Source organism: Cornus florida, unplaced genomic scaffold, assembly GCF_030987335.1.
Source record: "Cornus florida cultivar Cherokee Brave unplaced genomic scaffold, ASM3098733v1 CherokeeBrave_3.0.0_Hap2_Chr10, whole genome shotgun sequence".
NCBI lineage: Eukaryota > Viridiplantae > Streptophyta > Magnoliopsida > Cornales > Cornaceae > Cornus > Cornus florida.
Genome location: NW_026775580.1, coordinates 114,161,259 through 114,185,485, shown reverse-complemented (window position 1 = coordinate 114,185,485; position 24,227 = coordinate 114,161,259). Strand labels below are relative to the sequence as shown.

At 39.4% G+C, this 24,227-nt stretch overlaps 1 protein-coding gene across 2 annotated transcripts; it reads left to right on the top strand.

Annotated features, from left to right (window-relative positions):
- The first annotated feature begins 16,766 nt into the window (after window positions 1-16,766).
- On the top strand, window positions 16,767-23,796 carry LOC132277334 (putative clathrin assembly protein At5g35200). 2 transcript variants are annotated; one of them, XM_059779173.1, is made up of 16 exons: window positions 16,767-16,918; window positions 17,723-17,844; window positions 17,925-17,994; window positions 18,125-18,222; window positions 19,433-19,574; window positions 19,693-19,793; window positions 20,401-20,484; window positions 20,591-20,641; window positions 20,727-20,792; window positions 20,872-20,937; window positions 21,053-21,133; window positions 21,244-21,321; window positions 22,113-22,277; window positions 22,386-22,461; window positions 22,560-22,687; window positions 23,071-23,796. In XM_059779173.1, the coding sequence occupies exons 2-16, from the start codon at window positions 17,743-17,745 to the stop codon at window positions 23,443-23,445; spliced, it is 1,683 nt and encodes a 560-aa protein (XP_059635156.1). In that variant the 5' UTR covers window positions 16,767-16,918; window positions 17,723-17,742; the 3' UTR covers window positions 23,446-23,796. The 2 variants fall into 2 exon arrangements, with proteins under 2 accessions (XP_059635156.1, XP_059635157.1); XM_059779174.1 differs by having other exon boundaries at window positions 16,802-16,976.
- Window positions 23,797-24,227: the final 431 nt, after the last annotated feature.

Genomic DNA, 24,227 nt, shown 5'->3' with positions numbered 1-24,227 from the left:
TCTGTTTATTTTGTAATTTTGTTTTTGATTACTATGTAAAATATGTCCATATGTTTTTACAACTTAATGATATAGTATGTGGATGGTTAGGTTTTGACAGTACTGTACCAAGACAGCCATTAATTTATGCAACTGTGACCACAAGCTTCTGAACCTAGTTTCTATGTTCAATGGTACTCTTTTGAAGCATTTATCCTTTATCATCCATCTTTACCAATCATTCATCTCTCAATATAAATAATTTCAATTCTATCAACAAATTTTGATTCACTCATAGAACCAAACACAACATGGTTGGCATCACAGTTTCCTTGAACAAGAATTGTGGTTTGTTTGATCAAAATTTGAAAAATGATGAAAATTAAAGAAACTTGCAAAAACCAAAGAATATGAAGTCATAAATAGATGATGGAATTTAGATCCAGTGTGTGTTCATATTGGCCTCTGAAGATGCAAGAAATTCATACTCTCTTTCTCTCTCTAGAATTCTTACATTTCAACAAAAAGATCTCTCCCATTCTTTCCATTCCTTCTCCTATTTATAGATATTTACAAGATATTTACAAATATTGACGGATTGCTGGATCTGGGCCTGTTCCTCCATAAGTCCTGGTCACCTTTGATGGGCTTATTCGCGTTCGGCCCATATGGCAGTGTCTTTTTATGGGCCGACCCAGCTATACGGACCGGATGTCGTGCTTGCAAGTCAGATCCGGCCCATGTCGTCCTGGGCCTCCTCAACTGCCCCCATAATTGCCCCTTATTTAATAAGGGGGTAATTATTGATGGCGTCTCACCATGACGTTGACGGCTCGAGAAAACCACGTGGGGGAACGGACGGTCAGATCCAGAATCAATGTTCCGGGGCTCGATGAATTTCTCGCCTTCCTGACGCTTCGGCCCTCGGGCCCCCCTCGCCTTTATAAGGCTCTAGAATACCACTTCACGCCTTTTTACCGTCTCCATCATCAGTCAAATCTCTCTCTTTTTAGAACAGTGCTAAGCTTTTTCTGGTGAAATCCTTCAAGAGTCATTCTTCCAGCGATCTTGCAGTCCTCAGAGGTTAGTTTTATTCCTTTTTACTTTCGGCAGGCTTCTTTTTACCCCCTGTTAGATCCTTCAAGCACTTCCACCATGGTTGTAGATCTGGATGTTCTTCGTATGAGACTTAGACTTCCTGACAACATCGAAGTTAGGGTTTGCCCTAAGGACGTTAACATTATGACCGGTGCCGGCCTCCTGCCCGGCGAAGTCTTATTCACGAACCTTCAATTGAATGTCGTTAGGTTCCCTCTGCACCCTTTCTTTAGTTATGTCTTCAATAGATTGGGGATATCCCCCCTGCAGGTAAACCCCAATTTCTTTAGAATCATATCCGTTATGCTCCTGTTGATGCGTGACAGAAATCTGGACCTTGACCTCATAGATCTTCTTCTGTGTTATAAGGTCAGTAAGATCCGTACTAACGAGCCCTTCTACCACCTCTACCCATTCGAGAAGATGTCCATATGTACGGACACAATAAAATCTGAAAAGGGTTGGAGGGATAGCATCGTGGGCATTAGTGGGGCTTGGTCTTCGCCGGCTGCAGAGGGTTACCCAACCCCGAGCGCCTTTGGTGTCTGTTCTGTTTCCTCCTATAAGAAATTCAAATCTCATAAACATGATTGCCTGCGAAACATGCGTTCCCCGTTTTTGTACTTTCTTATGCCGTTCCTTAGGAATACCTTGTGATGACTTGAGCTACAGTGTTTGCAGGGATAGGAGTAATTACTTGAAGAAATACGTTCTGAACGATATTCCTTCCTGCTCAGATCTCCTCACTTCAGACAACCTCTTAGCGCTCTCATCACTCGGCTACAACATGAGCAGGCTTCAAATTCCTTCTTTTGGCAGGAAGAAAAATACTCCCCCAGCCACTCCTACTGCTGGGGCGACCTTCTCTCCAGCATCAGCCTCTTCCTCAGCCACCATCTCTGACACTATCCCGAGCACAGTGGCTATTAACTCCGTTGTCAGCACCCCTGTTGCCAACCCGAGCGCGTCTCCCCAAACTACCACAGCTCCTGCTGCCGCGGGGGGCGTTCGGGACAAAGAACGAGGCAAAAAGCCTCATCCTGACAGTGGAGTCGATCCTGAGGAGGAACCTCTCATAAGAAGGACCCGGGTCTCCGGGCCGGGTGCTCTCTTGCATCGCCCGATCAGAGCTCCTGCTCCCTCCGGGCCTATTGCAGCTGGTGCCTCTGCTTCTGCTTCAGGCCCCCCTTCTATCCCCACCTTACCGCCATGGGCCCCTCGGTACACCCGAACGGATGGGACGTTCGTGAAACCGAACGAGACCATGCTGAAGGATGGCCAGACCGTCATGGCGTATTATATGAGCATGTGGACTCCGAAAGACCTTGAGGCGGCAAAGGGCCTATCCCAGAAGGATGTGTTCAGCCGCTTTCCCCAATCTGCTATGGAGGTGACTTTTATTTTCCAACTCATGAATTCTCTCATATTATTTGGTCTTGCCTTCGCCCGACCTGACTATTGGCTTAACCGTTATTAATGTACATCTATGCAGACATTGTTCGGAATGATGGCTATGCAGAAGCAGGTGGAGATGGGGAACGCCAGGGCTCGTAAGTTTTCTGATAGCCTGGAGGTGGCTAATAAAGAAAACGACCTTCTCGCCATCAAGAATACCGAGGTACTGGCTCGGCTTGAAAAAACTGAACAAGAGAGAGATGTCCTGAAGAAGGAGAATGACTCTCTTCAGGATGAGAAGGATGCCCTCCAGCTTGAAAAGAGCGTCTGGCAGACTGAGCGTGATTCAATCAGAGACGAAAAGGCAGAGCTCCAGCGCCTTCTGGCTGATGAACAGTCTGCTCGGATGGCTTTTGAGAAGAGAGCTCTGGACGAGCGTACCGCTCTGATCGATGCGATCAGCAGAGTGAGCGGTGGGATGCTGGCTCTTCACGCTCGGTTCTCAAGGGTCGGTGCTCTTAGATATGCTCAAGGATTCCGAGAAGGTTTTGCCGACCGAGTTCCGGTTGAGGGATAGACCAGCTCCACTCCAGATGAGGTCGACAAGGATTTAGGGATCGAACCTCTGGGGGTCTATGTCGACCCAGAACCCACCGAAGCGGAGCGCATATTCGATGAGTGCCAGGACATTGCTTCCTCAAGGATCATTACAGCTCCTCCTACCGCTCTGCCTTTGACCGCTCCTCAATCGTCAACTGTGGTACCTTCCATAGCCACTGCTGACGTTGAGCCCCAGCCGAACGATTCAGTCATTCATCTTGATTCCCCACCTCGTGAAGGTGAGACGGCTGATGGGACCGAGGAGGCGGGTCGGCACAACCAGGATGCTGTTGGTACTGAGGCATCTAGCTAGGGCTCCTCAGGACTCTTCGATTCCATACCTTTTTGTAACAATGAACATCTCACTTTTTGTAAACTCAATGCTTAATATCAATGAAATGACAGAACTCTTTTTCCCTTTGTGTTGTGCTCTGTTCAACCTATTTTCAATACATATATACCTTTTCTCTCTTTTCTTTTATATTAGCTTTGCCGTGTGTTTGTTTATGGCAACTGCCTGGCGCTCGGCTAGAATGCCACTTGCCACTTGGCTTTAAATTTTTAGCAAGTGTCTGGCGTTCGGCTTATGGTGCCAGCTGCCACTTATCTTGCTTAAGTGCCTGGCGCTCGGCTAGAATGCCACTTGCCACTTGGCTTTAAATTTTTAGCAAGTGTCTGGCGTTCGGCTTATGGTGCCAGCTGCCACTTATCTTGCTTAAGTGCCTGGCGCTCGGCTAGAATGCCACTTGCCACTTGGCTTTAAATTTTTTAGCAAGCGTCTGGCGTTCGGCTTATGGTGCCAGCTGCCACTTATCTTGCTTAAGTGCCTGGCGCTCGGCTAGAATGCCACTTGGCTTTTCATTTTTTAGCAAGCATCTGGCGTTCGGCTTATGGTGCCAGCTGCCACTTATCTTGCTTGAGTGCCTGGCGCTCGGCTAGAGTGCCACTTGCCACTTGGCTTTTCATTTTTTAGCAAGTGTCTGGCGTTCGGCTTATGGTGCCAGCTGCCACTTATCTTGCTTAAGTGCCTGGCGCTCGGCTAGAATGCCACTTGCCACTTGGCTTTAAATTTTTTAGCAAGCATCTGGCGTTCGGCTTATGGTGCCAGCTGCCACTTATCTTGCTTAAGTGCCTGGCGCTCGGCTAGAATGCCACTTGCCACTTGGCTTTTCATTTTTTAGGAGGCCGTTGGAAAAGAAAGTTATTTTTTGTAAACTTCAGTAACTTGCACATTCATACGTATTTGATTGACAACAAACAACATCCAATTAAAGCCGAAACTTAGCTTTTATTGGTAGTACCTCTTCAGAGACGTGGCGTTCCAGGGCTTGCTGACCAACCTTCCCGCCATGGTTTCCAACGTATATGCTCCCTTGCCTATGACTTCTGCAATTCTGTATGGGCCTTCCCAGGGTGGCATCATTTTTTTGACCATCCCCACCTTTCTTTTCAGAACCAGATCGCCAAGGGCAAAATCCCTGTGTTTTACTCTTTTGTTGTGACTATTCGCCAATACTTGCTGATACGATGCTAACCTTATAGCCGCTGTGTCCCTCCTTTCGTCTATCATATCGAGGTTCAATCTTAACATCTTGTCGTTCTGATCTCGACTCCATGCTAAGCTTCTGATAGTGGGGACCAAATGCTCAACCGGTATAACTGTCTCGGTACCATATGCCATTGCAAACGGGCTCTCCCCAGTCGGCCGCCTTGGGGTGGTTCTGTAAGCCCATAGAACGTTCGGGAGCTCATCCAACCACTTCCCTTTATAGTCTTCCAGCTTCTTCCTAATGCAGGCGAAAATGGTTCTATTTGTGATTTCTGCTTGTCCGTTGGCCTGAGGATGACTTACTGCAGCCAACTTCTGGTTGATTCCATACTCCTCCAGCAGCTCTCTTACTCCTCCAGCAGCTCTCTTACTTGCCTGCTGTCGAGGTTTGTGCCATTGTCCATGACTATTGATCTTGGAACGCCGAAACGGCAGATAATATTGTTCCAAATAAATCGTCTCACATGAGTCTGAGTCACGCTAGGATATGGTTCTGCTTCCACCCATTTAGTGAAGTAATCCGTGGCCAGTAACACATACTTGTTCTGAGCTCTTGCAGTTGGCAGAGGACCGACCACATCCATCCCCCATTGCGCGAAAGGCCATGGCGAGGCCATTACGTGCAATTCCTCAGGTGGTTGGTGGATCAATGGTCCATATCGTTGGCATTTATCGCACCTTCGAGAGAACTCCTCCGCATCTCTTGACATGTTTGGCCAGAAATACCCTTGTGTCATTGCTTTATGCGCTAACGATCGCCCCCCAGAATGATTGCCACACACACCCTCATGAATAGCTCGCAATACCTGCTGCGATTTCCCGGGGGTGACACACTTCAAGTATGGGCCAGAGTAGGACCTTCTGTACAGCTGGTTACGCACGATGGCGTACTTTGCAGCATTCTTTTTGAGTCTCCTAGTTTCATCCCTCTGCATAGGCAAAACGCCATCTCGAATATAAGTAATGATGGGGTCAATCCAACTCGGTTCATACGGTATGACGTTGACTTGCCAAGGGTCAGAGTCCAAGGGTTCTTCGAAAATAGATGGCTGGGTCAGTATTCCTACTGGAATCACCCTCGCCAATGTTTCACCGGAACTCGAAGCACTACATGCTAACCGGTCCGCATCTGCATTCTGTTCCCTCGGTAACTGTATGAATTCAATCTTTGCAAAGTCCTTGGCTTTATGCAGAACGACAGAACGATATGCCCCCATCGTGTCATCCTTGGTCGCGTACTCACCATTTACCTGCCGAACAATCAACTGCGAGTCACTATACACAGTCAAACTTTTGATCTGTAGCTCTCTGGCCAACTTTAACCCATTTAGCAACGCCTCGTATTCCGCTTCATTATTGGTGGCTCGGAACTCAAGTCTGAGTGCTTGACTCAAGGAAGTACCCTCTGGGGTTTGCAGTTTGATCCCAATTCCAGCCCCCATCTGGTTAGAGGAGCCATCCACAAAAAGTTTCCAAGAGCCGCATCTAAGGTCTTCTTCCGTATCCTCGGAATCACATTCTAGCAGGAAATCGGCCACCGCTTGCCCTTTGACAGCTGTTCTCGGCTCATACGTTATGTCAAATGAACTCAACTCTATGGCCCACTTTGTCATTCTGCCCGAGAGCTCTGGCTTGTGCATAAGCGTTCTGATTGGAAAAGTTGTTAGAACAGCTATGGGGTGGGATTCGAAATAATGCCTCAACTTTCTTTTTGCATTTACAAGTGCAAGTATCACCCGTTCGGCCTTTGAGTATCTTTGTTCTGCCTTTGTCATTGTTTTGCTTACATAAAATACCGGGTATTGCACCCCTTCCTTGCAACGAATCAGAACGGCACTTGTCGCGACACCAGATACTCCAAGATATAGAAATAACTTTTCTTCCGGATCTGGGGCTGACAGGACTGGTGGATTCTGCATATATTCCTTCAAATGAGTCAATGCTTGTCGTTGCTCATCCCCCCAGACCTGCCTTCCATGGCTCCGAATCGTGTTAAAGAACGGCTTGCAGTGATCTGACAATTTTGAAATAAATCGACTTAATGCAGCTATTCGTCCTGTGAGGGCTTGCACCTCTCTGATCGTCTTTGGCTCGGCATTCTTAATCAAAGCCTCTGCTTGAGCGGGGCTAACTTCGATGCCTCTGCGGTTGACCACGTGTCCCAGAAACTGTCCAGAACTCACACCGAACGAGCACTTGGTTGGATTGAGCCTCATCCCATATCGCTTCAGTACATCAAATACATCTTGCAGATGCTTCAGATGATCATCCTTCTTCCTACTCTTTACCACCATATCATCAATATAGGCTTCCACAATCTTTCCCATTTGATTCTTAAAAATTTTGCTAACAAGTCTTTGATAAGTTGCTCCCGCATTCTTTAGTCCGAAAGGCATAACTTTGTAGCAGTATGTTCCTCGCTCGGTGACAAAAGAAGTTTTTTCTTCATCTGCGGGGTCCATAGGGATCTGATTATAACCTGAATAAGCGTCCAGAAAGGTTAAACGCTCATACCCGGTGAGGGCATCCACCATTTGATCAATCTTAGGCAGCGGGAAGCTGTCCTTCGGACAGGATTTGTTCAAATTGGTGAAATCAATGCATACTCGCCATTTCCCATTCTTCTTCTGCACGACAACGACGTTGGACAACCAATCAGGGTAGTGCACTTCTCTGATAAATCCCGCATCAAGCAGCCTATCGACTTCTTCCGCTATGATTTGATTACGTTCTGGAGCAAATCTTCGCTGCTTCTGTTTCACTGGTTTGAAATTGGGATTGACATTCAGGGAATGACAGGATACGGAGGGACTAATTCCAGGCATGTCTAGGTGACTCCATGCAAATACGTCGGCATTGTGGGACAAGAAATCCACTAGCTCTTGTTGCTCTTCTCTGGTCAGTCTTATACCTACTCTGGTAGTTCGTTCTGGCCTGGACTGATCGATCTGCACATCCAGAAGGGGCTCTTCGGTCAAGTCGACTGACTCCTCCACCCTGTTCTGCTCGGGCGGAGGTTCCTGTAATTGCTATCTAGGGCTTGCCGAACGGACGGGCGCCTTCCCTTTCCCAGCATACTTTAGTGTGACGGAATAACACTCTTTGGCTGCAACCTGATCCCCCCGAATGTCTATCACTTTATCTCCATCGGGTCCGAGGCACCTCATGACCTGATGCAGAGTTGAGGGTACACCTTGGACTCTGTGAATCCATCCTCTTCCCATCAGGAGATTATACGAGGGGTGAATTTCTACAACCACAAAAGTTTCCATAAGAGCTCGTTCTGCAGCTTGAACTTCTACTTCCACCATCCCGACGGGCTCCACCCTCTTCCCATCGAACCCTAACAAGGGATTTCCAGTGGGCTTGAGCCTCTCTGGTTTAATCTCGAACCTATCAAATGTGTCCCTCGGCATGACATTCGCATTGCTCCCAGGATCGATCAGAACTCTGCGCACCAAGCAGTCCGCCACTGTCAAACTGACTACCAACGGGTCTTCATGGGGCAGTTGAACACGCTGCAGGTCTGTCCAGTTGAACTTTATCTGCATCGACGGGCTCTGCTGGTGTAGAGTATTCACACTGCTGACCCTTTTCTTCATCTGCGCCTGCCGCAGGCGCGCCCGGAGTAGCTCATCTGACTCTTCACTAGGCTCGGGTCGACCATGGATAGCATTGATTATACGAACTGGTTGTGAATTGTGGGAGCTTTGTTTATGACTCCTTTTTATTTGTTCCACCGGTCGATTCTGCTCTATCGCCGAGCCTTGAACATAACTCGCGAACTCCCCTCTAGCTATCAACATCTCCACTTGCCTCCTCAGGTTCCTGCATTCGTTAGTCTGATGACCGAAATCGGAATGGAAAACACAATGTTTAGTCTGATCCCTCTGTTCGAGGGGTTGCCTAATTGGTAGTGGTGGATGAAACTTATCTTTGTTCTCCTGATACAGCCTCGCCAGAGTGACCTTCAGCGGAGTAATCAGCTCTTCCTCCCTGGACCTTTTTTCTGCCTTCCAAGAGGTTTGACGTTGCGGCTGAGCCTGCTTCTGCCTGATCTTTGCCTTGGACTTTTCCTCGGTCGACACGAGCGACGCTGTCCGAGCATTAGCTGCCTCCTCTTCTTCTAGGCGCACAAAGCCATCGGCTCTTTCATTGAGTTCATCCATAGTAGTCGGCGTGTTCACTACCAGACTGGTGTGAAACGGAGTTCCACGTGTCATGGCTAACTTGAAGGCTTGAACTGCTGTAGAAGGGTGGCATTCGATCACCATACTCTTAGTGAGATTAAACCTGGTAAGAAAAGCCTGGAGACGTTCATCTTTGTGCTGCCTCATCGTGAATAGGCTCGAGATGTCCTTCGGCGGGCGCTTGTTCCCATAGTACTGGCTTATGAACCGATCGCACAGGTTTCTGAAGCTACCAATGGAGCTCCTAGGCAAGTTTTTGAACCAGCTGAGCGCCGGTCCGGCTAGGCTTGTAGGGAAACATTTGCACATTAAAGAGTCGTTTTCCGTATTCAGGGCCATTTTTAACTGGATATGGTACACATGATCGATCGGATCGGTTGTTCCGTCAAACAGAATAAAGACTGGCATAGCAAACTTCCTTGGATGCGGGGCATTCAAGATCTCGTCGGTGAATGGTGAATCAACCGTCCGAGCTGCGGATCGGAGAGCTTCATTCTCTCTCTGGAGTCCAGCGGTAGCTCTGTGAGTTACGGTTCTGCCCTCCGAACCGCGATGAGTGATAGTAGCCATGGAGGGCCGGCAAGACGGATCGAACGACCGTTCCTTTATGAACTCTCTTTGCCAAGGCGACGCTACTCGACGGCGATCAACCTCTATCACTTCCTCTCGGTCGAACCTTTCCCGATGCGGATCGAAGGTTATGGCTTCATTCCGTCTAATCTGCTCATGTCGCGGATCAACGTGAGTCGATCCTTCGTGATCCTCAACTCGACGAACATTTGGCGGCAAATTGTCCATCATCCTTTCATCACGGTGGTGAGCTGACTGATTGTTCTCGTCCTGCTCGCCTTGACGCGCGATATTAGATTGAACACCTCCTTCATCGACCGGAAGTGGATGCGAAACCGCAGGTATTTGCCGATGTTGCATTCCAGCTTTCAATTCTGCATTCTCTTTTTTGAGAGCTTCAATCAAGTTCATCAACTCCTCAAGCTTTGTTTGCTGGACAGCCTCCATCGGATTGGATCTTTCACCTATCATTATTCCTGAACGGAGTAAAGGCATTAATCTCAAGTTCGCGAGTAGATCCGAGCTTCGTGAGTGGGAATTTTTCAGATCTGGTTTCGAATTCTCCGAATTATGCTCACCGTTTACGAGATCTGAATTGTCTGAACTCTAAATCCGTCAGATCCTGCCACAATCGAACAACTCGTTGTTGCGTAGATCTGAAGCCACTTCTGCCAAAGCTTCAAGAACTGTAATTCCTCCAGAGTAGGTCACAATCGCTCAGGTCTGGATCCAAATCCCAAAGATCGAGTCTCGATCAATCGAATTGGTCTGAATCCACTCGATATTCCTCATTGATCAACCAAACTTCCATGCGATTCCCACAGACGGCGCCAATTGAAGATGCAAGAAATTCATACTCTCTTTCTCTCTTTAGAATTCTTACATTTCAACAAAAAGATCTCTCCCATTCTTTCCATTCCTTCTCCTATTTATAGATATTTACAAGATATTTACAAATATTGACGGATTGCTGGATCTGGGCCTGTTCCTCCATAAGTCCTGGTCACCTTTGATGGGCTTATTCGCGTTCGGCCCATATGGCAGTGTCTTTTTATGGGCCGACCCAGCTATACGGACCGGATGTCGTGCTTGCAAGTCAGATCCGGCCCATGTCGTCCTGGGCCTCCTCAGCCTCACATTACCACTAGGTCAAGACACCTGGTGAATATGAAACTAAATAAAGTGACTTTATTGTTATTCAGATTATGATTATTATTAATAATTTCAAGTGTTTTGGGAAGTGATTCAACTCTAAATTTCTTGAAAATTATACAAATACTAACCAAGCCCAGTCCTAATACAAGTGAATGGCCCAATCAAATTTCTTAAAGGTCTGGGATGGCCCAATCAATCCAGCAATAAGGCCCATCACACTAGTTAATCTGACTCCCATCCATTAAATTTTGCTCGCTCTCCTTTAAAAATGTGTTACATCATCACCAAATGAGATATTGGAGTACTCTCTCACGTTAAGAGATGTAACATAAATGAGATATTGGAGTGACAAATGAAAATGCATTAATTATCCCCACATGTCAATTATTATTACTCATTCAATGTTTGAGCATTCTTTTCAAATATTGTATTTATATTATATATTATGCTCTCTTTTGTGTGGAAGAACCATTCTTGCACTCATTGGTTGATTGTTGAAAGAATCTGTCAAACAAGCTACCCAGATGTGACACCTTGGCTCTATTGATTTTGAAGGACATGCCAATATTTTATTTGGTGCCTTTGAAGGCTAATTTGTTTCCTACACCTTCACCTATTAATTCCAAAATTTTAATTTCATGTAATTAAATATAATTTTTTAAAAATAAATATAATTAATTCTAACATTACTTGACAAAATAAATGAGATATTTGAGTCACTTGGAGCAGCTAACAACCCTAAATTTTTAGAATGATTATTTTTTTCTTTCCTGATGATAAAATGGGTAGAATTGGTAAATCGAACCATACAAAATTGTCCAAACCTTAATGTTACCTGTGTTTTATATCTTTTTAATTGAACTAAAATTTATTTTTAATTTAGAGATGTGACAAAGTGAAAGATTGAAGGTTTAAGTTTTAAATTTTATAAAGTATTTGTTATATTTGTTCCGGTAAAAAAAAAAAAAAATTGCATATTTAAAAATTGGAAAATTAGAACATTCTATAGAGATTAGCATGCATGTTTGTACTGTACAAGCAACAAATAAATAAATGAAAGAAAAAACAAATGGAGTAAGATAAAAAAAAATAAAAAAATTAAACACACTGCGGATCTGGTTCGATGATAAAGCGCAGTGGGTCCCATCGCTAGAATGCCATGCAAATTGAAATTGGTACATATGATTCAACTGGTCCCAGCTGGGCTATGGGTCCCACTTCTCCATCACAGCTGGGAACTGCAGTGGACCGACTTTATAATGAAAGCTCTGCATTCATAAAAATATTTGGAAGACAAAACTGACCCTAGTGCGTTTTTAAATTGACGCGTTATCATTCTTTCCATTTCTTCACCTTCAAAGGGTATAATTGGATTTTCAATGAAAACTTTTTTTTTCCCCCGAAATGTCAAACGATGATTTTCAATAGAAAATTTGAAACCAATCACATGGTACAAATAAGATCACTGCTGGCAGGTTGTTAGCTACTCCACGTGGCTCATTGTTGTGACATGAGATTTCAATTAAAAATACCCCCGATCCATACTATTTTACAACTGGAGCTTATTAAACGCGATCAATGATGATCCTCGAAAAGTATTAAAAGTATTTTTTAAAAAATATATTTTTTTACTTTTTAATATTCGATTGTAAAATATATATATATATATATATATATATATATATATATATATATATTAAATCTTAACAAAAATAACTTATTAATAAATTTTTTTTAAAATAAAAATAATATTTTATCATTTGCAATGTATGTTTTATAATATTTATTTTAAATTTTACTTCATTGATAATATTCATAGTTCTAATTATATTTTAAAATTTTATTATAATTAAAATTTTAAAATATCAAACAATGATTTTCAATAGAAAATTTGAAACCAATCACATGGTACAAATAGGATCACTGCTGGCAGGTTGTTAGCTACTCCACGTGGCTCATTGTTGTGACATGAGATTTCAATTAAAAATACCCCCGATCCATACTATATTACAACTGGAGCTTTTTAAACGCGATTAATGATGATCCTCCAAATGTATTAAAAGTATTTTTAAAAAAATATATTTTTTATATTTTTTAATATTCAATTGTAATATATATATATATATATATATATATATATATATATTAAATCTTAACAAAAATAACTGACTCATCAATTTTTAAAAAAATAAAAATAATATTTTGTCATTTGCAATGTATCTTTTATAATATTTATTTTAAAATTTTACTTCATTGATAATATTCATAGTTCTAATTATATTTTAAAATTTTATTATAATTAATAAAATTTGAAGTATAAAACAACATCATTTAACAAGTGAGTAATGTTGCACTGTTGAATTTGCACCTCGAAATAATACTAACATAAATGATTTTGATCCGAAAAGATAATATCATATAAAATTCATTGAGAATATATGTTCTTCACCTTCTAGTGGCATTGTTTACGTCTAAATTTTGGACTTATATAAAAGGTGTGTGCATCTATGTGTTTATATTACTTATAACAATGTTTAGGTACTGTGTGCATATATAATTATTAAAATAAAAAATTACTAGAAAGATTGAATAACCCTCTTCAGGAAATATTTTTGGATTTTCAATTGCTCAAACTTTTATGTTTTTCTCTGAAATGAGTTAAAAATTTAGATGAGTTATCCCAAAAATAAAATAAAATCAATATTTTGACATATTAAAAAAATTGTTGTCGGTTATAGATGATATTGCACGTGCAAAGAGACTATTTACCATTAAATATTATGAACTATTTAACTTAAATTCACTTCATCTGTTTACTTTACTTGTACATTCTTCTTTTATTAATTTTTCATTTTGAAATTTAAAATACATTATACCTAATAAAACATAAAAGAGCAAATAAAAAAAGTGTTTTTATCAATAGAGCTGTCAAAAAATTGCTCATCAATGTTATTATTGACTGAAAATGTGGTTCAATTACAAACGCTAATTTGCAATTATAAATTTAAGAAAGTAATAAATAAGGAAAGCATAGGGGGTGGTGTGATTTTTTTACCAAAAGAGTTATTGTCCTTATTTATCACTTTTCTTATTTTGTAATTATAGGTTATGTGTAAATTTATAATTAGACCATATTAACTGTCGGTAGAAAATGACCTACTATTTAGTGAGTAGGTCCTCAATAAAAAGTTGGTGACACAATATAGTAAGTATTTTTCATAAATAAATTATTTTTTAATTTATTTGGCAATAATTTTTTTTAAACACTTCTATTGCTAATTACACAATAATATATTTTAATACGATGTTGCCATATTTAATACTTGCAACTTTTTTAAGGAAGAGGTGTAATTATTTTATTAAAAAAAGGGGACAAACGCTCACTAAACTAAAAAGCTTCATTCAAATGCTCACTAAACTAAAATTTGACAACCATTAAAAGCGCTTCTAATAGTTATCAAACAAATTAAAATGTAATTTTTTAAAATTAAAACACTTTTAAGCATTAAAGAAGCAATCCCAAACCATGGTCAATTAGAACTGCTGGAGGCCTAAAATATTTTGACATGAATAACAATAGTGCAACCGGGAGTTTAAGGCTAAACCCTATCCCAACACATGCTCTAAGCAATGTTCTCCCAATTCGGATTAGATTCGACTTTAAGTTAGGAAGAGCTAGCTTGAGTTCTATTATGGTTTGATTGGTCAGGTTAATCAGGTTCTCTGGGTTGCAATTTAATTCAGTCAAATTGGATCGATTTTTTCACAATAGTTCATTTTTTGCAAATAAGAGACCTTGAACTATTGCACACACATACGTTTGTTTATACATGAATTTTTTCACAGTAATTAATTTTTTTTTGCAACTAAAAGACCTTACATTATTGCGGGGGTGGAGTCAGGAATTTTGCTCTAAAATATATACATGTATATCATTTATTACCCTTTTTTTCCTGGTAAGTATGTATATCATTACTAACTTGATGGAAGATTGAGACAAAAAATTATTTTAACTATCTTGATGAAAGATTGAGACATAAAATTATTTTAACTAAACAAAATTTCACAAGTTTAAAGATAACAAAATTATTACTATGCTTTAGTAAATTATAAAAGTAGTAGTCATACAAAGTGACAATTAAAAGTACTAGTATATATTTTTAGGTAAAGACTATAAATGAATTGTTGTTATTTGTTCTTGATGATGTGGGGAGATCGTTCCATGTCTATCGGGAATGCTGAGATCAGGACTGAGTGGAGTTCCAAGCTAATACAAGGAATTCTCTATAAAGGAGATTAAGAGAGAGAAGACAGACTTGCTTAACACCTATGGTAGCTCAAGTCCTAGAAGACCATTATTTATGATTATAGTTGTGGTGTATATGTATTCCCACCTATTTAAATGTCAAGAGTTCATTCATATTTATACTACTTTCAATTGGGTAAGGACCCATGGTCTTGAGAGCCAACTCTCTCCTTATCCAATGGTCACTTTACCTAGGTAAGGACCCTTGGTTATAAGGGTAGCTCCCTGTTTATCTAATGGCCATTATACCTAATCCTTAACAGACTGGACAACTAGCAGGGCCTAGGCTCGCCGCTGCCCCTTTTCGAGGTGGTGATGATAGCATGTAATAAATTCATGTCTTATCAGTTAATCGATGTATATTTAATGCATTATATAATCTCTATTACTCGAACTCAACTATTGGGTATTAAACATTCTTTTCCCCTCGTGCAAACCTTGAGGTGAGGTGGATCCTTGGAACTTAGTCACCTAACTACTGTTTCTCAAATTCCCGCGAAATATGAAGAGATAATGAAATTGCTTGGGACTTGCCTTCTTTGGTCCCAAGCTTTCGCACTTCCTTTAAGCCTTGAGCCCCTATGTAGGGGGAGTTCGAGATGAACAGTTAAGTTTGAAACTTCCTCTACAGAGGAGAGCTTCAGAGGAGATGGAAATACCTATCCGACTGGAGCGGGGTACCTCCATAGGAGAGGTAAGAGTGGCGACCCCTTCCTCTTGCGAGTTTAGCGATTTCCGACTTATTAGCTCAAGGCTACCGGTTTTCCAGAGAAATGCCAGGTAGATCATGACATGGTCCAATCAGGCCTAACCAAGTGAATTTTCAATAATAAATAGTGCCACATGGAGTATAACGTGGCATACTCATTTACATACAATTGAGACGTCCATACCTTAAGTTCTATCGAATGTGACACTCTATTTTTTATTTTTAAAGGAGTGAGCCTCTCCGCTCTTGATGCCCTAACAATGCCGAAAAAAAGAAGGAAGAAGCTCAGATCGATTTGGTGCAGTCAAGAATTCAAAAAATAAGATGTTTTCACATAATATAAAATATAGTTATCTGAGATTATTATTTTTTTTAGTAAATTTTTTAAAAATAATTTTTGAAACTATTAATCATAAATATATTTTTTTATTTTCTTAATTAGTACTCATATACACAAGCCTCCAGTAAAACTTAAAATCATTACTTCTTTTAAGAGGTATGAATCTAACCCTGCTAGGCCGTGAATATATTTTGAACCTCAATAAATAGAAAACTAACACGAAAGCGCTCACACTCTTCAAATTGTAACCATTCTCGTAATTTACTCGAAATCCCAGGCCACTTCTGTGAATAAAGAAAATAAAAAACCAATGCCTTTACCCATCTGTCACTTCTAGTAGTTTTTTCTTGTTCTCAAGCGACTCTCTCTCTCTCTCCCCCCTCTTGTTCTGCGAGACTAGACAAGCTCAATCAGTGCGAGTTTTAAAAGCCATTTACTGTTTCGGGAAAAAAATTATAGAGTACACACAGATACAGACAAAATAAGAGTACCACTAACACTGACCATTCGATCGAAATAAGTCCGTGTCCCGTCTACACCATCTCCCCATCTACGGTTCATGTTATTACCATCTCCACATCTACGGTTCATGTTTCAAGCAACGGAAATCTAAACTTCATTTCGGTTGTACAAGTCGTACGCTTCCGTATTCTGACGCGTCACCGAGTTGTGAGAGAGAGAGAGTGGGTTAGGAAATGGAGAGAGAGTGGGTTAGGAAATGGAGAGAGAGAGAATATAGAAACTGTAGATTTAGAATATGGTAGGAGACTAGGAGTAATATATACATATATATAAATATTGATATTTACCACATATGTAATGTTATACAAAATACAAATTAGGTGTATATACATATATACATAAAAAAATGTATATATGATGCCGACAGCCAACCAAAATAAATTCATCTCTGGAGACTTTTCTTTGGTCGCAGACCAGACTCAAGCGACGCCTCTCTCTCTCTCTTCTGCTATTTGTTTCTTCTCTCTCTGCTGTATTCTATCTCTCGTTTTGGATCCAGGTTCAGGTGAATCGAGTTCTCTGATCTCCTATGTTTATACTTACATCAATACTGAGCTCAAAAGGTTAATGCGAATGTAGAATTGATTGTGCTTTGTCTCGATTGTGTTGTATTTTGTTAGATCCTCGATTATAAGTTCATGTTGTTCTATTTGATTAAATATCAATGTTCAGCTTGATTTTGATAATGATTTTTGCGCGCGTACACTTATCGCTCGTTGCTTTGATTAATTTTGTGGTTTGATCTTAATATGCATGCTGATTTAGTGTTTCTATGCTGTTACGATTTCACCTATTAACATATGTGAATAATTGCTTCTTTTGAAATTCAGGACTTGATGTGCTTATTGTGGGTGTATTACACACATACAAACATAGACATATTAATATAATACATAGAGACATATACATATAAACATATTAATATATATAGAGAGGGGATAGAAACACATAAAATTAGCACGAAGTGTTGATTGATGATGGTCTATCAGAGTCGGTTCTTGAGTAGCTATGATGATTCTCAATTTTACGGAGTAACTAGGTAACTAGATTCAGATTTAATTATTGAAGTGAAATTATTGATACCAGCTTTAAGGTAAAATGAACTCCAATCACGAGCTTAATTAATTGATACTGCACTTGTATGTGCATAATCACAAGCTTAATTAATTGATACTGCACTTATATGTCAGTATGTGCATTTTGTTAGAACTTTCTTCACATAGATCTTGAAGTTCAATTTATTTCGTTTTGAATGAATTGAGATTCATTTATTGAAGTGAACATTATTTATTGGTTGAACCTTGTGTAGAATTTTGTAATTAAGAGAGAATGTCGAGAGGAGGCGGTACACAGAAAAGCTTGAGAAAAGCGCTTGGAGCCATTAAAGATACCACCACTGTCAGTTTGGCGAAAGTCAATAGTGATTACAAGGTGCAACTTTTGGATTCTCTTTATGGTTCTTGCAACAGTGGATGTTCCTGATGTTCTTGTATGGGTTTTGGTTGTTGCAGGAATTGGACATTGCCATTGTGAAGGCCACAAATCATGTTGAGCGCCCAGCAAAAGAGAAGTACATAAAAGGTTGGTATTCTCTTGTGATGGAAACTGAATTTTGTTTGATTGACATGTCCCATTTTGTTTAACTTGTGCTTATCATTTCTTAACTGCCAATGGTTTTGATGGATTTTTTTTCCCCTTCTTCTCTTTGCAGCTATATTTGCGGCTGTTTCAGCTACAAGGCCTCGAGCTGATGTTGCTTACTGCATACATGCTCTTGCTAGACGATTGTCAAAAACACATAATTGGGCGGTATATATTTGTGCCAATATAGTTTATGTTGAGAAAACTTATCGCAAGGATCAATCCTTTATGATTTGAAGTAATATCAGCATGAATTTGTCATGCCAAAGGCACACAAGCTTTCATAGTTTAATCTTAAGAAAATCAGTAATGTTCTTAAATTTTTTAGATATTGAATATTTAATAGCAAAGATATATGTTTTATTTTTATTTTATTTATTATTATTTTTTTATAAGTAGCAAATATATATGTTTCAAGAGAATAAGACATAGCAAATATGTGGAAGTCCAGCAATATTTCATCGCTCTGCAGCTGCGCTTGAGGAGTTAAAGGTAGAATATTCGATTGCTTAGGTGAAGTGCCTTGTATGAATTGATGATTCTTTTAGGTGGGCAGCATAGTTTTTCACACTGATGACTCGCATGGCTAGTTGTCATCTTTTAATTTGTCAAGTATAGGAAGTTGGTAACTGACAAGACACATCTATGAGCTGGACACGAATAAAGTGTAGGACATAACCTAAATACATGGGTACTATTTAGTATAGGAAAGACGCACCGGTAAATGGTCGACCAAGACTGGTACACAGGCAATCAGGATCTCACAATCTTGATTTCAGATCCTCTTTTTTTTTTGGGTGCTAGATAAGTACTTGTTGATCATATCTTATCCATGGCATTAGAGTTAAATAAATAAATAATAATTTTTTTTTTTCTTTATCTCCTTCACTCATATCTTCATCCTATGAGTTTTAATTATTCAGTACTTGATATTTTTACTTTTTATTTTATTTTATTTTATCTTTTTGCTTGAAGGGATTCAACTCAACAAGTGAACTGAGCTTTAAGTTTCCCTGCTATATTAATAAATGATATTACGTTTTTTTCCATATTGGAGAAGAAAAAGTGTAATTCTTGTAGTTGTACATCCACTTCAGAGGTGGAATGGTCTTAACTGTTCTCTCATATGCTATTATTTATTTATTTATTATTTTTTGTAAGTTTTTCTAGTATCTACCTTTAAGCGCAAAGTATAGTTTGACACAGCATTATGATGATACAGTAAATTTGCAAGATACTTCAGATAATCAGGATGTGATTATGTTTTCCTATATTAGTCGATCCCATGGTTTATTAGAAAACCACTTTTTGATCCTGAATAATCCGTTATGTGCTTGTGCATTGGATTTTTGGCGGCTTGACTTTTTCAATTTTTTAGGTTGCATTGAAAACTTTAATTGTTATTCATCGTGCTTTGCGGGAAGTGGACCCCACATTCCATGAAGAATTAATAAATTACGGCAGGAGCAGAAGCCATATGCTTAACTTGGCTCATTTCAAAGATGATTCTAGCCCAAATGGTACGTTTTTTTTTTTTTTTTCTTTTTCTTTTCTCTTCTCTTTTTTCTCAATGTAAGTCCATTGTACTTGACAAAGAGGCACTTTCTTTGTTCATGAAATTTGTTATCTGCTGCTCAGCATGGGATTATTCTGCCTGGGTCCGCACCTATGCATTATTTTTGGAAGAGAGGCTGGAATGTTTTCGTGTCTTGAAGTATGATGTTGAGACTGATCGTCCTGTAAGAAAATTTTCTTTTACCCATCATTCGTTCGTATTTTATTTTCTTTCTGCTTTGGCAACAATTGGTTAATATTGCATGGAAAATCAATAATCTGCTTTGGGATTTCTAGTTTCTGTTGCGACCCAAAATATTATGAAATGCAGATGTTTTGAGGTATTTTAATAATCAAATAGTATTGGACCAACTTACGTTAGATGAATATTTGGATACATTATTCCTTTCAAGTCTTGTCATCTTTCTTATTAGCAATGGTGAAAATACTGTCACTAATGTGCTATAGTTGTAGGTTAGTTGCAGCATACTCAAATGTCACCTAGTTGTTCTGCAGGCTCTAGAACATTGTGCCTTTCTCAAAACTTATCTACCCTGAAGTAGTGCGATTATCTTAACCCCCCTCTCTTTTTTTAAAATTTCGTAAGCGCCTTTTCTTTTCTAGTTAGTTCTGAATCTTATTTACTAAATATATAAGAAAGAACTTGTCGGAAGTTAATTTCTGAGTCTCTTCCTTGCATTATGTACTTATGGTGTATAAATTATAGCTCTATGATATGGTTAAAATAATTATTATTATCAAGAGTATTCTTAGATGCAAATTGTGGTGCAGAGAACTAAAGATCTGGACACTCCTGAATTACTCGAGCAGTTGCCAGCTTTGCAGCAGCTTCTGTTTCGCCTTCTCGGTTGCCAGGTAATTTTATAACAAGCTCAGCTAAATCAAGTTGGATTTTGTTACTCATAAATGTACTCTAGTTTTAACATGCAAACGCTGTGCCCCATATGAAACTTTCATGCAGCCACAAGGAGCAGCAGTTCATAATTTTGTGATTCAGTCGGCACTTTTGATGGTAAGTGAGATTTCTAAACATTTACTTTTGTCCATAATTGCAAATACCATTCTACTATCCTGATTTTCTTTATTATTTTGAACAGGTTGCTACTGAAAGTATTAAAATTTATAATGCCATAAGTGATGGTACCGTTAATTTGGTTGACAAGGTAGGCAGTGATTTTGGCCTTATATGGAATGGTTTAATTATTTAGCAAGTTGTTTACATGTCATTACCTATTATGGCAGTTTTTTGAGATGCAACGCCATGATGCTATCAAGGCTTTGGATATATACCGGAGGGCAGGGCAACAGGTAATATTTCAACTGGAATGCCTCTCCTTACAACCATCCAGACTATCTTTTTGCATAGGGTCCAGGTTTCTGTGTTCTTACGAGCATGCATCTTAAATTATGACACTATTTACAGGCAGAGAGATTGTCAGAGTTTTATGAAATATGTAAAAACTTTGATGTTGGACGTGGAGAGAGGTTCATTAAGATCGAGCAGGTTTGGAAGTTCTCTTTGGGTGCTTTCGGGAATAGATTTTAATTCAATAAGGTGTTTCATTTCTATTCTTAACTATATTTTGATGGAAAACTTATCTATTGATTATGAAGCCCCCTGCATCATTTATGCAAGCCATGGAAGAGTATGTCAGAGAAGCTCCACGATTTTCTACGGTTCAGAAGGATCAGGTATGGAAGTTCTCCATATTGAACTTGTCGTCTTCTTGAATGAGAAGCAATATATTAGTAGTCATATATGCCATTGTTATTTTTCCTCAGCACAAATGGAAAAGAAAAGAAAATCAGATGTCACTTATTGTCGGGAGCTATAATGTATTGTCAAAGTTAGTTTAGGATGGACCCGTAATTTTATTTTATTTTATTATCAAATTGGCTTATTCACACGCTGAATATTTTGAAATCTTCACATCTGAACTCGGCTATGCTTCCGTAAGGCATCATTAACTCCATAATTATTTATTATTAGTTATATCTATGTTGTTAAAAGTTGTATGATCCATCCCTTGACGTTCAGGCAATTTCATTTGGACAAAGGCCATTCACTTAAATTTGCAGATCAGGCAACTAAGTTAATTTAGAAGTTAATAATTGAGACAATACCTAAAATATTCAGAAAAGGTTAAATTTATATATTTGAATATTTTCCATGTAAGTTCCTTTTTAATAGTGCCATTGCTATGTTGGTTGAATCATCATTCAAGAAATCCTTTCATTTTAACTTTATTTTCTATATATAGAATTCTGATTACTTCACTTACCTTATCGGGAAAAAAGCATTTTTTGATTACTTGTGGAGACCTTAAGCTGTGGATGTATTATCTCCAATTTCTGAATCCTCTGGTTGATTTTTATTTTTTTATTTTTTTTATACAGTTTGAAATTCAGAAGATTATTCTTATTTAGATAAACTATAAAAATCTGGCCACAGTTCCTTTTAATCATTATGTCCAACAAAGCAGGTAATTGATGGTAAAAATGCTGCTCCCAAGATAATCTTAGCGATAGGGTACAAAAAAGATTCAGAGGTGCAGGAGGAACGCACACCATCCCCACCTCCTTCTGAACCTGAACCCGAACCGGTTAAGGTGGAAGCTCCTGTTAAGGTCGAACCACCTGATCTTCTGGTAATTTTCAGTCTTTCTCATTCTTAAATGTAGCACATCTTTGCCTGAAGATTTTTTTCATTTGGCTGAATTGATGGAGCCTTATTGACTGCATTTCTTCCTTGCTAGGGTTTGAATGATCCTACTCCAGATGTTTCAGAATTAGATGAGAAAAATGCTATGGCTTTGGCTATTGTTCCAGTTGGTAAGTTTTTCTTTAATAATCTAATGATAAATGTGTGTGTCTATATATATATTTATAACAGTGTACCATGCTTATCCTCACCTCTGATTCTTCTATAGTGGTGGGAGGTGCAGCTGAGCAACCAACTTCTACTGGCTTGACTCCTGCTAATGGAACCACGGGCTGGGAATTAGCACTTGTCACTGCCCCAAGCTCAAATGAGAGTGCCACCGCTGCCAGCAAACTGGTATAATATTTACATCTTCTGCTATTTTTTACTCTTATGTTTTTGACGTAGGCGATTTATCATGATATTCTTTTTGCATCTTGTGGATGTCATGGTTTATCTTTGAAATTATTCTTTCCATGTCGAGTAATTAACAAAAGGTAGTGGTCCTTCCTCACCTTCCACAATAGAAGGTCGATGGTTCAAGTCCCCATAGGGATAAAATGGGTGTGTGAGTTTTGTGCCAAGATTAAAAAATAATAATAATAAAAAATTAACAAAAAAGACTTCCTCCTCTCTTCCCTTCTGCATGTGTTCGTTCTAGTACACTGTGACAAGGAAAAATTAAAAATTACGTGTAATTTTCACTGATGCCTTCCAACTTGTGGGTAAAAAAACAATAGGCGGGAGGGCTGGACAAACTTACGCTAGACAGCCTATACGATGATGCAGTGCGAAGAAGCAACCAGAATGCGAGCTACAATCCATGGGAGCCAGTCCCAATGGCCAATCACATGATGCCACAAACAGCACATGACCCATTTTTTGCCTCCAATACTGTGGCTGCTCCACCTTCTGTACAAATGGCAGCCATGGTCAACCAGCAGCAGGCTTTTATGTTGCAGCAGCAGCAGCAGCAGCAGATGATGATGATTGGCCCACAACAACAACAACAACAGCCTTTAAATCCTTTTGGCAACCCATATGGAGCCAATGCCCATCCCTATGGCTCAGGTATGCCTGTTCAAGCTTACAATCCTTATACGGGCCTCATTTAGACATCACGAACACAGAACCTCTTCTTTTGCTTGAAGCACGAGGAAGAACAAACATGGAAAGTAAAGTATTTTTTGGCTTTCAAGATCGGTGAGATTTGAAGGATAGATTTGTATCATATGTTGTTTAAGTGCAGGAGCTAGGGTGAAATTATTTTGTTTAATAATAGGAAGAGCAAGGGATTTGGATCATTGATTATATACATTGGAGGAGGATGGTAATAATGTTTCTGGGACCACGTTATTTTTTTGTAACATGTTTATTTGCTCCATTTGCTTGGCCTGGAATCTCATTTCTTGATAATGTTCTTTCAATTTTTTTGTTAATTAAGAGAATGAACAATATTTAGTTTTTGTGATTGTTCTTTACACATCTATGTATTATTGCTTACAATATTTGATTAGTGATTCTTGCTTATACATGGCTTGAAGTTGCCCTAATAAATTTTTTTATTTCTTGTAAAATTGCTGAATTGTGTAATGAAGAACATGGGATTTGTTCAATTTTGTGCTTGCTTTACTACATATGACTTGATTTTCTTTCTGACTTCAAAGTGTGTCTTAAGTCTTGAGTAAGTATATTGCTTGTGGTGGGAGCGCTTCCCATCACACTCGTCTTTACATCCCCAACACCCCCAATTTACTAACGATTTTAATACGGAATAGGGATTAAGGTTTTAAAGGTATTCAATTTGAATTAAAATTTTTCTAAATCATTTACTTTTGAGGACCTTAATATTTAGGGTTAATTTTAGTGACAAATATTACATTGAAACACCTTTCAA

Coding starts and splice junctions, on each gene's coding strand:
- LOC132277334 (XM_059779173.1), top strand. CDS start 17,743: ATGTCGAGAGGAGGCGGTACACAGAAAAGCTTGAGAAAAGCGCTTGGA. Junction 20,485..20,590: donor TTCGCCTTCTCGGTTGCCAG/GTAATTTTATAA, acceptor ACTTTCATGCAG/CCACAAGGAGCAGCAGTTCA. Junction 20,642..20,726: donor TTCAGTCGGCACTTTTGATG/GTAAGTGAGATT, acceptor TATTTTGAACAG/GTTGCTACTGAAAGTATTAA.